At 43.7% G+C, this 13,538-nt stretch overlaps 1 protein-coding gene across 3 annotated transcripts in view; it reads right to left on the bottom strand.

Annotated features, from left to right (window-relative positions):
- Positions 1 to 7,617: 7,617 nt before the first annotated feature.
- Positions 7,618 to 13,538, bottom strand: part of LOC135551846 (zinc finger protein 385D-like) — a 38,571-nt gene continuing 32,650 nt past the window's right edge. For 2 of the 3 annotated variants that reach the window (XM_064983096.1, XM_064983097.1), the window contains exons 4-7: positions 12,533 to 12,790; positions 11,929 to 12,110; positions 9,318 to 9,413; positions 7,619 to 8,127 (exon numbers count right to left, since the gene is read on the bottom strand). In XM_064983096.1, the coding sequence (XP_064839168.1) occupies positions 7,885 to 8,127; positions 9,318 to 9,413; positions 11,929 to 12,110; positions 12,533 to 12,790 (779 nt within the window). In that variant the 3' untranslated portion in view covers positions 7,619 to 7,884. Of the gene's footprint in view, positions 8,128 to 9,317; positions 9,414 to 11,928; positions 12,111 to 12,532; positions 12,791 to 13,538 lie in introns of all 3 variants that reach the window. The other variant, XM_064983095.1, reaches the window with a different exon arrangement.

Genomic DNA, 13,538 nt, shown 5'->3' with positions numbered 1-13,538 from the left:
ACCAAATTGAACATGTTTTATTATTTATTTGAGACTAACTAGATTTTATTGATGTATTATATTAAGTGAAAATTAAATTGTTCATTGTTCATTCAGTATTGTTGTAATTGTCATTATTACAAATATATATATAAAAATCATCCGATTAATCGGTATTGGCTTTTTTTGGTCCTTCGATAATCAGTGTTGGTATCGGCGTTGAAAAATCATAATCGGTCGACCGCTAGTGTGCTCGGTCCTCCTTTTCCTGTAGTCCACAATCATCTCCTTTGTCTTGATCACGTTGAGGGAGAGGTTGTTGTCCTGGCGCACCACACAATCAGGTCTCTGACTTCCTCCCTATAGGCTGTCTCACCGTTGTTGGTGATCAGGCCAACCACTGTTGTGTAATGATGGTGTTTGAGTCGTGCCTTGCCGTGCAGTCATGAGTGAACAGGTGTGGTATGCAAATTAGGGTGGGTCTAGGGTTTCTGGGATAATGGTGTTGATGTGAGCCATGACCAGCCTTTCAAAGCATTTCATGGCTACAGGCTTGAGTGCTACGGGTCGGTAGTCATTTAGATAGGTTACCTTAGTGTTCTTGGGCACAGCGACTATGGTAGTTTGCTTTAAACATGTTGGTATTACAGACTCAGACAGGGAGGTTGAAAATGTCAGTGAAAACATTGTGACATCATCTCAGTGCTACAACAACCTTGTAACATCATCATAAAGTCCTTGCATTGCTTGTGAAGGGAGGCTTTCATGGTGTGCCTGCCATCTCTATCTAGAATGGGGGGCTGAGTATGAAAGAGTGGATGTATGATTGTTTATGCTTATCCTTTATTCTACTGATCAGTATCATAATCCATATTTCATATTTCTTAAAAACCCCTCCTCCTCTCCCCTGTAACTATTCACCATGTCGCTGCTGTAAATGAAAATGTGTAATCAGTCAACTTACCTGGTCAAATAAGGGTTAAATAAATACAAAATAAAAAGTAGTTGAATGAATGAGAGTTAGGTGATGTCATTATTTTGTGTTATTATTTAGTTCACTCTTTGTTCCCTCTCTCTATCTCCTCCCTCTCTCTCCTTCCTCTATCTCCTCCCTTTCTCTCCTTTCTGTATCTCCTCTCTCTATCCTCCCTCTCTCTCCTCCCTCTCTCCTCTCTCTCTCTCCTCCCTCTCTCTCTTCCCTCTGTCTCATCCCTCTCTCTCCTCCCTCTATCCCTGATCACAGGTGATGAGCTGCACCTGTGACCAGTGGGAATTGTACACTGAATATACAAAATATCAGGAACACATTCCTAATATTGAGTTGGACCCCCCTTCCCTCAGAACAGCCTCAATTTGTCGGGGCATGGACTCAACAAGGTGTTGAAAGCATTCCACAGGGATGCTGGCCCATGTTGACTCCAATGGTTCCCACAGATGTGTCAAGTTGGCTGGATGTCCATTGGGTGTTGAACCATTGTTGATACACTGAAAAAACTGTTGAGAGTGAAAAACCCAGCAGCGGTGCAGTTCTTGACACACTCAAACCGTTTTGCCTGGCACCTACTACCATACCCCGTTCAAAGGCACTTAAATCTTTTGTCTTGCCCATTCACCCTCTGAATAGCACACATACAATTCATTTCTCAATTGCCTGAAGGCTTAAAAAAATGTATTTAGCCTGTCTCCTTCCCTTCATCGACACTGATTGAATTGGATTTAACAAGTAACATCAATAAGGGATCATAGCTTTCACCTGGATTCACCTGGTCAATCTATGTCATGGAAAAAGTTACTAATGTTTTGTCCACTCATTGTGTATAGTGGAGTGCTATGGTGTGAGGGTTCAGGTCTCCTGTGCTCCAGGGAGAACATGTATGAAGGTGTCTCCGTGAGGAGACCTTCTTATTGCCACCCACACCATGTGTGTGTTATTTATAAGAAATATCCCTTAACTTTCATTGACACGGTCTAGGCTATGACCTATGACGGTGCTACGGTAACTGTCTGACCCAGTATGGAATCTGTGTGGAATTGAGTATTTACGGAAGAAGTAGGGCATTTTTCACAATTTCTGACATTTAATCCTAGTAAAATTCCCTGTCTTGGGTCAGGTAGGATCACCAGATTATTTTAAGAATGTGAAATGTCAGAATAAGAGTAGAGAAAATGATTTATTTCAGATTTAATTTCTTTCATCACATTCCCAGTGGGTCAAAAGTTTACATACCCTCAATTCGTATTTGGTAGCATCGCCGTTAAATTGTTTAACTTGGGTCATGTCACGTTCTGACCTTTATTTCCTTTGTTTTGTCTTTATTTAGTATGGTCAGGGCATGAGTTGGGTGGGCAGTCTATGTTTGTTTGTTCTATATTTTGGGTATTTCTATGTTTCGGCCTAGTATGGTTCTCAATCAGAGGCAGGTGTCATTAGTTGTCTCTGATTGAGAATCATACTTAGGTAGCCTGGGTTTCACTGTGTGTTTGTGGGTGATTGTTCCTGTCTCTGTGTTTGCACCAGATAGGGATGTTTGGGGTTTTCACATTTCTTGTTTTTGTATTCAGTTGTTCATGTGTACATTTACGTATTAAATGAACCATGGACACTTACCATGCCACATATTGGTCCTCTGATCCTTTTTGCCTCTCCTCTTCGGAAGAAGAGGAGGAAATCCCTTACAGGTCAAGTGTTTCGGGTAGCCTTCCACAAGCTTCCTACAATGAGTTGGGGCAATTTTGGCCCATTCCTCCTGACATGGCTGGTGTAACTGAGTCAGGTTTGTAGGCCTCCTTGCTCTCACACGCTTATTCAGTTCTGCCCACAACCTTTATATAGGATTACGGTCAGGGCTTTGTGATGGCCACTCCAACACCTTGACTTTGCCGTCCTTAATCCATTTTGCCATAACTTTGGAAGTATGCTTGGGGTCATTGTCCATTTGGAAGACCCATTTGCAACCAAGCTTTAACTTCCTGACTGATGTCTTGAGATGTTGCTTCAATATATCTATGTAATTTTCCTACCTCATGATGCCATCTATTTTGTGAAGTGCACCAGTTCCTCCTACAGCAAAGCACCCCACAACATGCTGCTGCCACCCCCGTGTTTCATGGTTGGGATGGTGTTCTTCGGCTCACAAGCCTCGCCCTTTTCCCTCCAAGCATAACGATGGTCATTATGGCCAAACGGTTCTATTTTCGTTTCATCAGACCAGAGGACATTTCTCCAAAAAGTACGATCTTTGTCCCCATGTGCAGTTGCAAACTGTAGTCTGGCTTTTTTTGCCGGTTTTGGCTTCTTCCTTGCTGAGCGGTCTTTCAGGTTATGTCGATATAGGACTCATTTTACTGTGAATATAGACACTTTTGTACCTGTTTCCTCCAGCACATTCACAAGGTCCTTTACTGTTGTTCTGTGATTGATTTGCACTTTTCGCACCAAAGTTTGCTCATCTCTAGGAGACAGAACGCGTCTCCTTCCTGAGCGGTATGACGGCTGCGTGGTCCCATGGTGTGCATACATGCGTACTATTATTTGTGCAGATGAACAAGGTACCTTCAGGCGTTTGAAAATTGCTCCCAAGGATGAACCAGACTTTTGGAGGTCTACAACTTTTTTTCTGAGGTCTTGGCTGATTTCTTTTGATTTTCCCATAATGTCAAGCAAAGAGGCACTGAGTTTGAAGGTAGGCCTTGAAATACATCCACAGGTACACCTCCAATTGACTCAAATTAGGTCAATTCGTCTATCAGAAGCTTCTAAAGCCATGACATCATTTTCTGGAATTTTCCAAGCTGTTTAAAAGCATAGTCAACTTAGTGTGTGTAAACTTCTGACGCACTGGAATTTTGATACTGTGAATTATAAGTGAAATAATCTGTCTAAACAATTGTTGGAAAAAGTACTTGTCATGCACAAAGTAGATGTCCTAAACGATTTGCAAAAACTATCGTTTTTAAAAATACATTTGTGTAGTGGTTGAAAAACGAGTTTTAATGATGCCAACCTAATTGTATGTAAACTTCCAACTTCAACTGTACATAGTTCTGACAGATGATTATCAAAAGTTAGCTGCTCAAACTGACCGTTGTTTTCAGGCATGTGTCTGGAGGAGTGATTGGGACGAGGTGAGGTTAGGTGGGAGAAACAGCAGGTGTCTGGAGGAGTGATTGGGACGAGGTGAGGTTAGGTGGGAGAAACAGCAGGTGTCTGGAGGAGTGATTGGGACTAGGTGAGGTTAGGTGGGAGAAACAGCAGGTGTCTGGAGGAGTGATTGGGACTAGGTGAGGTTAGGTGGGAGAAACAGCAGGTGTCTGGAGGAGTGATTGGGACTAGGTGAGGTTAGGTGGGAGAAACAGCAGGTGTCTGGAGGAGTGATTGGGACTAGGTGAGGTTAGGTGGGAGAAACAGCAGGTGTCTGGAGGAGTGATTGGGACTAGGTGAGGTTAGGTGGGAGAAACAGCAGGTGTCTGGAGGAGTGATTGGGACTAGGTGAGGTTAGGTGGGAGAAACAGCAGGTGTCTGGAGGAGTGATTGGGACTAGGTGAGGTTAGGTGGGAGAAACAGCAGGTGTCTGGAGGAGTGATTGGGACTAGGTGAGGTTAGGTGGGGGTCCTACTAACCTACTTATATTACCTCTTTACTCTCTCCATGCAGGAAGATAGGTGGGGTGGCTGGAGACACATCCCAGGGTGCCAAGTCAGGTACTTTGTGTGTGTGTGTGTGTGTGAGACAGAGAGGTAGAGAGAGAGACAGACACAGAGAGATGGAGAGAGACAGACACAGAGAGATACAGACACAGAGAGACAGAGGGGTAGAGAGAGAGACAGAGGTAGAGACTGAGACAGAGAGGTAGAGAGAGAGACAGATACAGACACAGAGAGGGAGAGAGAGAGACACAGACAGACAGAGAAACAGGCAGAATGAGGTAAGGAACAGACCAGCTCGGCTTGGCCAGAGGGCTTGAAGGGGCTCTGATGGAATATTAAATATTACCCTGACTAACCCACACACAGATGTTCACAATTACTGCTCCAGAGAATTAATGAGAGCAATATGGCAAATCAAATAAAAGTTTATTCGTAACGTACACAGATTACATCAGGTATAAACGGTGCCGTCAATTGCATACTTGCAAGCTCCCTCAACAAGGCAAAACAAATAATAATAATCAAAAGTCTATTGAAAATAACAAGTAAGTAAGAAGGTAGTATGCATTGTAATAAAATGGGTATGTGCACAATAGGATATACAGTATCAATAATGAATGTGCTATGTCAAGTATGAGTGTATTTACAATTTAAAGTGGGTTGTGTCTCAGTAGATCAGATGGAAAAAATAGTATAGAAATAGAACAGCAGTGTTGTGTGTGTGTGTGTGTGTGTGTGTGTGTGATGGGATGGCAGGGTAGCCTAGTGGTTAGAGTGTTGGACTAGAAACCGGAAGGCTGCAAGTTCAAACCCCTGAGCTGACAAGGTACAAATCTGTCTTTCTGCCCCTGAACTGGCAGTTAACCCACTGTTCCTAGGCTGTCATTGAAAATAAGAATTTGTTCTTAACGGACTTGCCTTGTTAAATAAAGGTTAAAAAAATGTGTGGTGTGTGCGCATGGTTGGGAATTCACTGATTACATTTAATCTGATAACAAAAACACTAACTATAATCAGTTACGTAACCATCACTATGACAACACTACATTTGATTGATTGATCCTTTTTGGTTTCTAATGCCTCTTTTAGAAAGTCATCCAAAAGTAACTGAAAGTAATATTATGTGCTTTTAGGTTTGAATTTGTGGAGAATCAGTGATCCCACGAGGGGTCACTAAGGTTTGAATTTGTGGAGAATCAGTGATCCCATTTTCTAGCCTTGCCGATTGAGTTATTAGTCCTGGAGCAACTGCTTCAAGCACATGAGAAAGAGTAGCAGGAGAAGATCTCATCGCCTACTATAGGAGTGTGGGAGTGGGATGTTGTTTCTACAAGACCCTTCCTTTCTCATGGCCATTAGACTAAAAGCACTTTACATGTACCACTAGAGATTCCCCAAATAGGTGCTCCTCTGCTGCATGGTGATGTACTTAGCCACTGAAAGTCAATTGGGAATCTCACACTAATAAAATCGACCGCTGAATATAAACAGTTCTTCCTCTGAAACAGTTCCTTGGATATGTATAGAGTTGAAAAGGGAGTGCATATTACTGTAAACTTTCAAAGTTTACCAGTAAACTACCTGAATTTTGGTGTCTCTCAAGGATTTTATGTAGTGTCCCTCCAGATTATCACAGGTGTCTGTAATTATCACTGGCCCTCTGTGTGGCCTTATCACATGTACAATATAAGAAATAATGAAATGACAAAGCTGCAAAACATTATCCTAAATATAAACCATTAACTTAGTGAATTCCACTGGTGTTTAACATGAGTGTTTCAGCAATAAATATCCTTTTAAATGTTTTTTCCTTCGGTTTAAATTTGACTATGTCAATATGTATATTCCATTTTTGGCCTGGAAACTGGTGGCAGTTGTGAAAGTCAATAGTTGGAAGAGTTGCCGAATTCATTGAAATAATGGTATTGTCTTTTTTCATTAATTAGGCTATCTTCTCTTGAATCATATGGTCTATCTACTAGAAAATATGGAAACAGATATCAATCCTGCATATGAATTTATAAAAAGTAAGTTATTGAAGTATAAATAGATTTTCTTCTAATCACCAAAATTACAGAAGATTCTGGTAACTTTGGTAAATTACTGGTAGCTTTGCAACCCTAGGCATGTATTAGTCACAATGCACACAACTTCCAGCCCCCCCCCCCCATTTAAGGTTGTCATCATCAAATAGTTGTATTTGATGGAGGTTGACCCCTTCCTAAAGACGATCTCCCACCAAAACATTAGATTTAACAACATATGTCTGACAAAATGTAACTCTACAGGGATGCATGGGACATGGAGTCCTCCTGTGCACAGCAACATTTACCAGACAATCAAGTCACGGTCAAGGAGCACATTCCTGTTGTGATTTATCTGAAGGAGTTAAGGCAGGGGGATTATCTGTACTCCAAGTAATAAATCATTGATGAAGGCCCCTCGTTTGAAGCCAAATGAAGGATCTCTTAATTTATTTCAGTTTTTGAGAAATTTTTGAATGTGATCCAAAAAGGGATTAGCGTCAGACTGTAAACTAGCTTTAGTAGGAGAAGGGTTCAGATGGCTTCTCTACTCACTGGGGTCTGGGTTGAGGGATGTGCTTCTGTCTGTGTCTCTGGTTGTCTGCCTCTGGCTCTATTTGTGGCTGACTTTGGCCGAGATTCAATCAGATGAAGTGTTAATTAACTGGTGACACCCGCATAGCTGACGTTTTTGTTATGTCGGAGGTGGAACTGCGTTGGAGCTGTCAAATCCGTTAGCAGCTTCTCTTTTGATCATTGTCACAAAGCCACACCCGTCCCACTCGGGTTAGAAGTTCACAATGAGAAAGTGTAGGCTATATAGAAATAATGACGTTCAAATCAAAAATCATTGAACTAAATAATGAATATTTCTATCAGCCTAATCGAGATGTAGATCACATCTCACTTTCCAGTGTTTGTAAACAAGGACGGATGGGATTCCGTAAACAAGGACGGATGGGTTTCCGTAAACAAGGACGGATGGGATTTTTCTTAAAAAATAGACCTCCACAACATCACAGCCAGCAACATATTCTTTATTGTAAAACAAAACTCATATTTCTTGACAAACACACACACATAACAAATGCACACAGACTTACACAAACACACACACACACTTTCCAGACTATAATTTGTCTGCACTGGTCCCACAGGTTCTGTTGGGTTTTGGTCCATCTGATACGGGTCTGGGTCAGGGTCAGGTATAGGCCAAGTCTGGTGCAGGTCTGGGTCAGTACGGTGAGAACAGAACTGATGTATGTGCCGTACGGAAAGGTCCTGGGGCGGGATGTAACAAGGTCTGGGGGGGGGCCTGAATCTGAAAGATGGCAGGGCCAGGTATAGGGGCAGGGCGCAAATGAAATGGGGACAGGGTTGCCATGGCAGCAGCAGCAGCAAGGGAGAGATGGCGCTGTAAGAGGCACGAGGCGAGAGGCTTCGCCAAGTCCTGCTCCTTCCTCAGAGCGATCCCAACCTGGAAACCAAAAACAACATGATCAAAATCTTTCTACAACTGTTCTACAATGTGATCACCACCATACAGCTATCACACGTTCCACAATCAGTCCACAACAAAACCTCCAGTAAAGTACTGCCACGACTGCGTGGCCAGGCACGACTCTAACACCATCATTACATTTTCTGACAACACAACAGTGGTAGGCCTGATCACCGACAACGATGAGACAGCCTATAGGGAGGAGGTCAGAGACCTGGCAGTGTGGTGCCAGGACAACAACCTTTCCCTCAATTGTGCGCAAGACAAGGCAGCTGTTCGTGGACTATAGGAAAAGGAGGGCCAAACCGGCCCCCATTAACATCAATGGGGCTGAAGTAGAACGGGACGAGCGTTTAAAGTTCCTTTAAACCAACGAACTATCATGGTCCAAACACACCAAGACAGTCGTGAAGCGGGCAACACCTTTTCCCCCTCAGGAGATTTGGCATGGGTCCACAGATCTTCAAAAAGTTCTACAACTGCACCATCGAGAGCATCCTGACTGGTTGCATCACCACCTGGTATGGGAACTGCTCGGCATCGACCATAAGGCTATACAGAGGGTAGTGTGTACAGCCCAGTACATCACTGGGGCCAAGCTTCCTGACATCCAAGTCCTGTTTACTCGGCGGTGTCAGAGGAAGGCCCAAAAAAATGGTCAAAGACTCCAGTCACCCAAGTCATAGACTGTTAACTCACGGCAAGCGGTACAGGAGCGCCAAGTCTAGGTCCAAAAGGCCCCTTAACAGCTTCTACCCCAAAGCCATAAGACTGCTGAACCATAATCAAATGGCCACCCGGACTATTTACATAGACCCCCCCCCCCTCCCTGTTTTTACATTGCTGCTAATCTCTGTTTATTATCTATGCATAGTCACTTTACAAATTACCTCGTCTAACCTCTACCCCTGTACATTGACTCGGTACCGGTACCCCCTGTATATAGCCCCGTAATTGTATGTAATTTTTTTGTGTTACTTTTTTGATTTGATTTTTAAAACTTTTCTTTATTTAGTCAATATTTTCTTAACCAACAATGCAGTTCAAGAAATAGAGTTAAGGGCTTGTAAGTAAGGATTTCACAGTAAGGTACTGTTGTATTCGGTGCATGTGACAAATACAATATAATTTGATTTGATTTCATAATACAATAATGTGGTACTCACTGACTGGTTGCGTTGGGGCGGTAGACCATACGGGCTGAACTTGGGCTTGGCTGGCTTCCCTGCTACTCGGTCTTTATGTCTTCTACTTTTGATGTGCTGAGGAGATGGGGGAGACAGAGACAGACACAGAGAGAAACCCAAAATTAAGGAAAGCTTTGATTATATACAGACTCAGTGAGCATAGCCTTGCTATTGAGAAAGGCCGCCGTAGGCAGACCCGGCTCTCAAGAGAAGACAGGTTATGTGCTCACTGCCCACAAAATGAGGTGGAAACTGAGCTGCACTTCCTAACCTCCTGGCAAATGTATGACCATATTAGAGACATATTTCCATCAGATTACACAGATCCACAAAGAATTTGAAAACAAAACCAATTTGGTAAAACTCCCATTTGTACACTACAGTGTGCCATCACAACGTAAACATTTGTGACCTGTTGCCACAATAAAAGTTCATTTATTTTCCCTTACATACTTTAACTTTAACACTGTATATAGCCATAGTATGACATTTGAAATGTCTCTAATTCTTAGAAATTTTGTGGGCTCCCAAGTGGTGCTGTGCTGCTCCCAAGTGGGCTCCCAATTGGGCTCCCAAGTGGTGCGGTGCTGCTCCCAAGTGGGCTCCCAATTGGGCTCCCAAGTGGTGCGGTGCTGTTCCCAAGTGGGCTCCCAAGTGGCACGGTGCTGCTCCCAAGTGGGCTCCCAATTGGGCTCCCAAGTGGTGCGGTGCTGCTCCCAAGTGGGCTCCCAATTGGGCTCCCAAGTGGTGCGGTGCTGCTCCCAAGTGGGCTCACAATTGGGCTCCCAAGTGGTGCGGTGCTGCTCCCAAGTGGGCTCCCAAGTGGCACGGTGCTGCTCCCAAGTGGGCTCCCAAGTGGTGCGGTGCTGCTCCCAAGTGGGCTCCCAAGTAGGCTCCCAAGTGGTGCGGTGCTGCTCCCAAGTAGGCTCCCAAGTGGTGCGGTGCTGCTCCCAAGTGGGCTCCCAAGTGTGCTACCAAGTGGTGCGGTGCTGCTCCCAAGTGGGCTCCCAAGTAGGCTCCCAAGTGGTGCGGTGCTGCTCCCAAGTGGGCTCCCAAGTGTGCTCCCAAGTGGGGCGGTGCTGCTTCCAAGTGGGCTCCCAGGTGGTGCGGTATAAATATTTATAAAAGGGAGGATTTGATTTTGAGTAGCGTACACAGACAGATGGTTATTAACAATCAGGCCAAACCATGTCTAATGAACTGATGAATATTCATAAGCACCTGACCTTATATAAACCCTAAACATTTCAACTTACAACAACCAGTACAACACCTTTGTACCAACACAACCTGATGCTTACCTTCATATATTTGTTTTGTGTTTCTTTGTATGCTGTTAAACTCAACCTGTATTTCACTCTCCTGTTTCAGTTGTGTCTCGGGGTTGACATACATTATATAACTAACCTGTTTGAGTTGTGTCTTGCAGTTGACATACACTATATAACTAACCTGTTTGAGTTGTGTCTCGCAGTTGACATACACTATATAACTAACCTGTTCAAGTTGTGTCTCGGAGTTGACATAAAGTATATAACTAACCTGTTTAAGTTGTTCTCGGAGTTGACATACACTATATAACTTCTTGATACTAGCCATCTCGGATCCGGGATCGTAAATACAGCCTCAAGCTCATTACCATAACGCAACGTTAACTATTCATGAAAATCGCAAATGAAATGAAATAAATATGCTAGCTCTCAAGCTTAGCCGTTTGTTAACAACACTGTCATCTCAGATTTTCAAAATATGCTTTTCAACCATAGCAAAACAAGCATTTGTGTAAGAGTATTGATAGCTAGCATAGCATTTAGCCTAGCATTCAGCGGGCAACATTTTCACAAAAACAAGAAAATCATTCAAACTAAAATAATTTACCTTTGAAGAACTTCGGATGTTTTCAATGAGGAGACTCTCAGTTAGATGGCAAATGTTCAGTTTTTCAAAAAAGATTCTTTGTGTTATCAGAAATCGCTCCGTTTTGTTCATCACGTTTGGCTACCAAAAAAAAACGGAAAAAAAACTTTTTTCAAAATTAACTCCATAATATCGACTGAAACATGGCAAACGTTGTTTAGAATCAATCCTCAAGGTGTTTTTCACGTCTCTTCGATGATATATCGTTCGTGGAAGTTTGGTTTCTCCTCTGAATCACATGGAAGAATACTTGCAGCTGATTACGCACCAATTTCGACGCAGGACACCAGGCGGACACTTGGTAAATGTAGTCTCTTATGGTCAATCTTCCAATAATATGCCTACAAATACGTCACAATGCTGCAGACACCTTGGGGAAACGGCAGAAAGTGTAGGCTCATTCCTGGCCCATTCACAGCCTTATAAGGAGACATTGGAACATTGCGCCTCAAAAATTTTGCTCACTTCCTGTTCGAAGTTTCATCTTGGTTTCGCCTGTAGCATCAGTTCTGTGGCACTCACAGATAATGGAAACGTCAGTGTTTTCTTTCCAAAGCTGTCAATTATATGCATAGTCGAGCATCTTTTCGTGACAAAATATCTTGTTTAAAACGGGAACATTTTTCATCCAAAAATGAAATACCGCCACCATAAGTGTAAGAGGATAACTAACCTGTTTGAGTTGTGTCTCGGAGTTGACGTGAACATCGCAGATCTCACAGTGGAAAGTTTTGTTCTGGAGCCCCGTTGACACCTCGGTGGGAGGGGCCAGCTTGGCTTTGACCCCTGACCTGGGGAATGACTTTATGGCTCCGTCGCCGCTCCTGGCCTCCAGCATTGTTTTGTGTTTTGTGCCTGACAGGGTGAAAGGTCAGGTAGGTCAAAGGTGAGAAGCAGAGACGCCAACTAAGTATTAACAAAGTGGGACATCTGGCTACTACATAAAGGTGCATTTCAGTGTAAATGGAGATGATGACAAGAGAGAGGCCCTGTCCTAACATACACTTTACCTGTCAGATCAAGATGGCAGTAATGGCCTCGGCCTTGGGGTAAGGAAGGGAGTGATTGGTGTGGTATTGATCAGATAAGAGCCCTGAGCTCTGTAGACGTCTTAGATTGATTAATAAGACGGACTTGTTGCAGCATGATGATGACACACACAAGTACGCACACACGCAGACACGCACACAAACGCACACACACACACACACACACACACACACACACACACACACACACACACACACACACACAGGTCAGTGATGCTTCATTCTCACCGCTGTTGTGAGCCTGTAGCTGGGATGCAGAGTTGACGGCCACCTTGCAGAGAGAACAGTAGAGCAGTCTCTTAGCCTTCTCTTCCTCCGACTCTCCGACCTCCTCCACCGCTCCTTCCATCTCCTTCTCCTTCTCCACCATGGGACAGGGTGACAGAGAGGGGTCAGTGGGCGTCTCCATTGAAACTGCTGGGCTGCAGGTCGATGGCGCCACCCCAGAGGCAGAGGGTGGTGATAACACAGGTCTGAATGTGACATCTACACAGAATAATAGAATATAATAGAGCATTGTAATAAGGCTGCCATCATTTTTGGGGGATGAGTGAAATCTATACAAGTTTATCTCTCCCATCTTAGAATGAAACCAAATTTGAGTGTGTTGAGTGGTGAATTAGTGAGGAGAGTGTTTGTGTGTGTGATAGTGGTGGTGAGAGAGAAAGGAGAGGTAAGTTAACCCTGATGCTTTCTTCTCTCCATCATCAACCTTTAAAATGTGCTGGTTACTACTGCAGGCCTGCATCTAATGCTGGTTACTACTGCAGGCCTGCATATAATGCTGGTTACTACTGCAGGCCTTCATCTAATGCTGGTTACTACTGCAGGCATGTATCTAATGCTGGTTACTACTGCAGGCCTGCATCTAATGCTGGTTACTACTGCAGGCCTGCATCTAATGCTGGTTACTACTGCAGGCCTGCATCTAATGCTGGTTACTACTGCAGGCCTGCATCTAATGCTGGTTACTACTGCAGGCCTGCATCTAATGCTGGTTACTACTGCAGGCCTGCATCTAATGCTGGTTACTACTGCAGGCCTGCATCTAATGCTGGTTACTACTGCAGGCCTGCATCTAATGCTGGTTACAACTGCAGACCTGCATCTAATGCTGGTTACAACTGCAGACCTGCATCTAATGCTGGTTACTACTGCAGACCTGCATCTAATGCTGGTTACAACTGCAGACCTGCATCTAATGCTGGTTACTACTGCAGACCTGCATCTAATG

Source organism: Oncorhynchus masou, chromosome 13, assembly GCF_036934945.1.
Source record: "Oncorhynchus masou masou isolate Uvic2021 chromosome 13, UVic_Omas_1.1, whole genome shotgun sequence".
Lineage (NCBI taxonomy): Eukaryota > Metazoa > Chordata > Actinopteri > Salmoniformes > Salmonidae > Oncorhynchus > Oncorhynchus masou.
The sequence above is the reverse complement of the archived record's forward strand: the minus strand, read 5'-3'. Positions and strand labels throughout refer to the sequence as shown.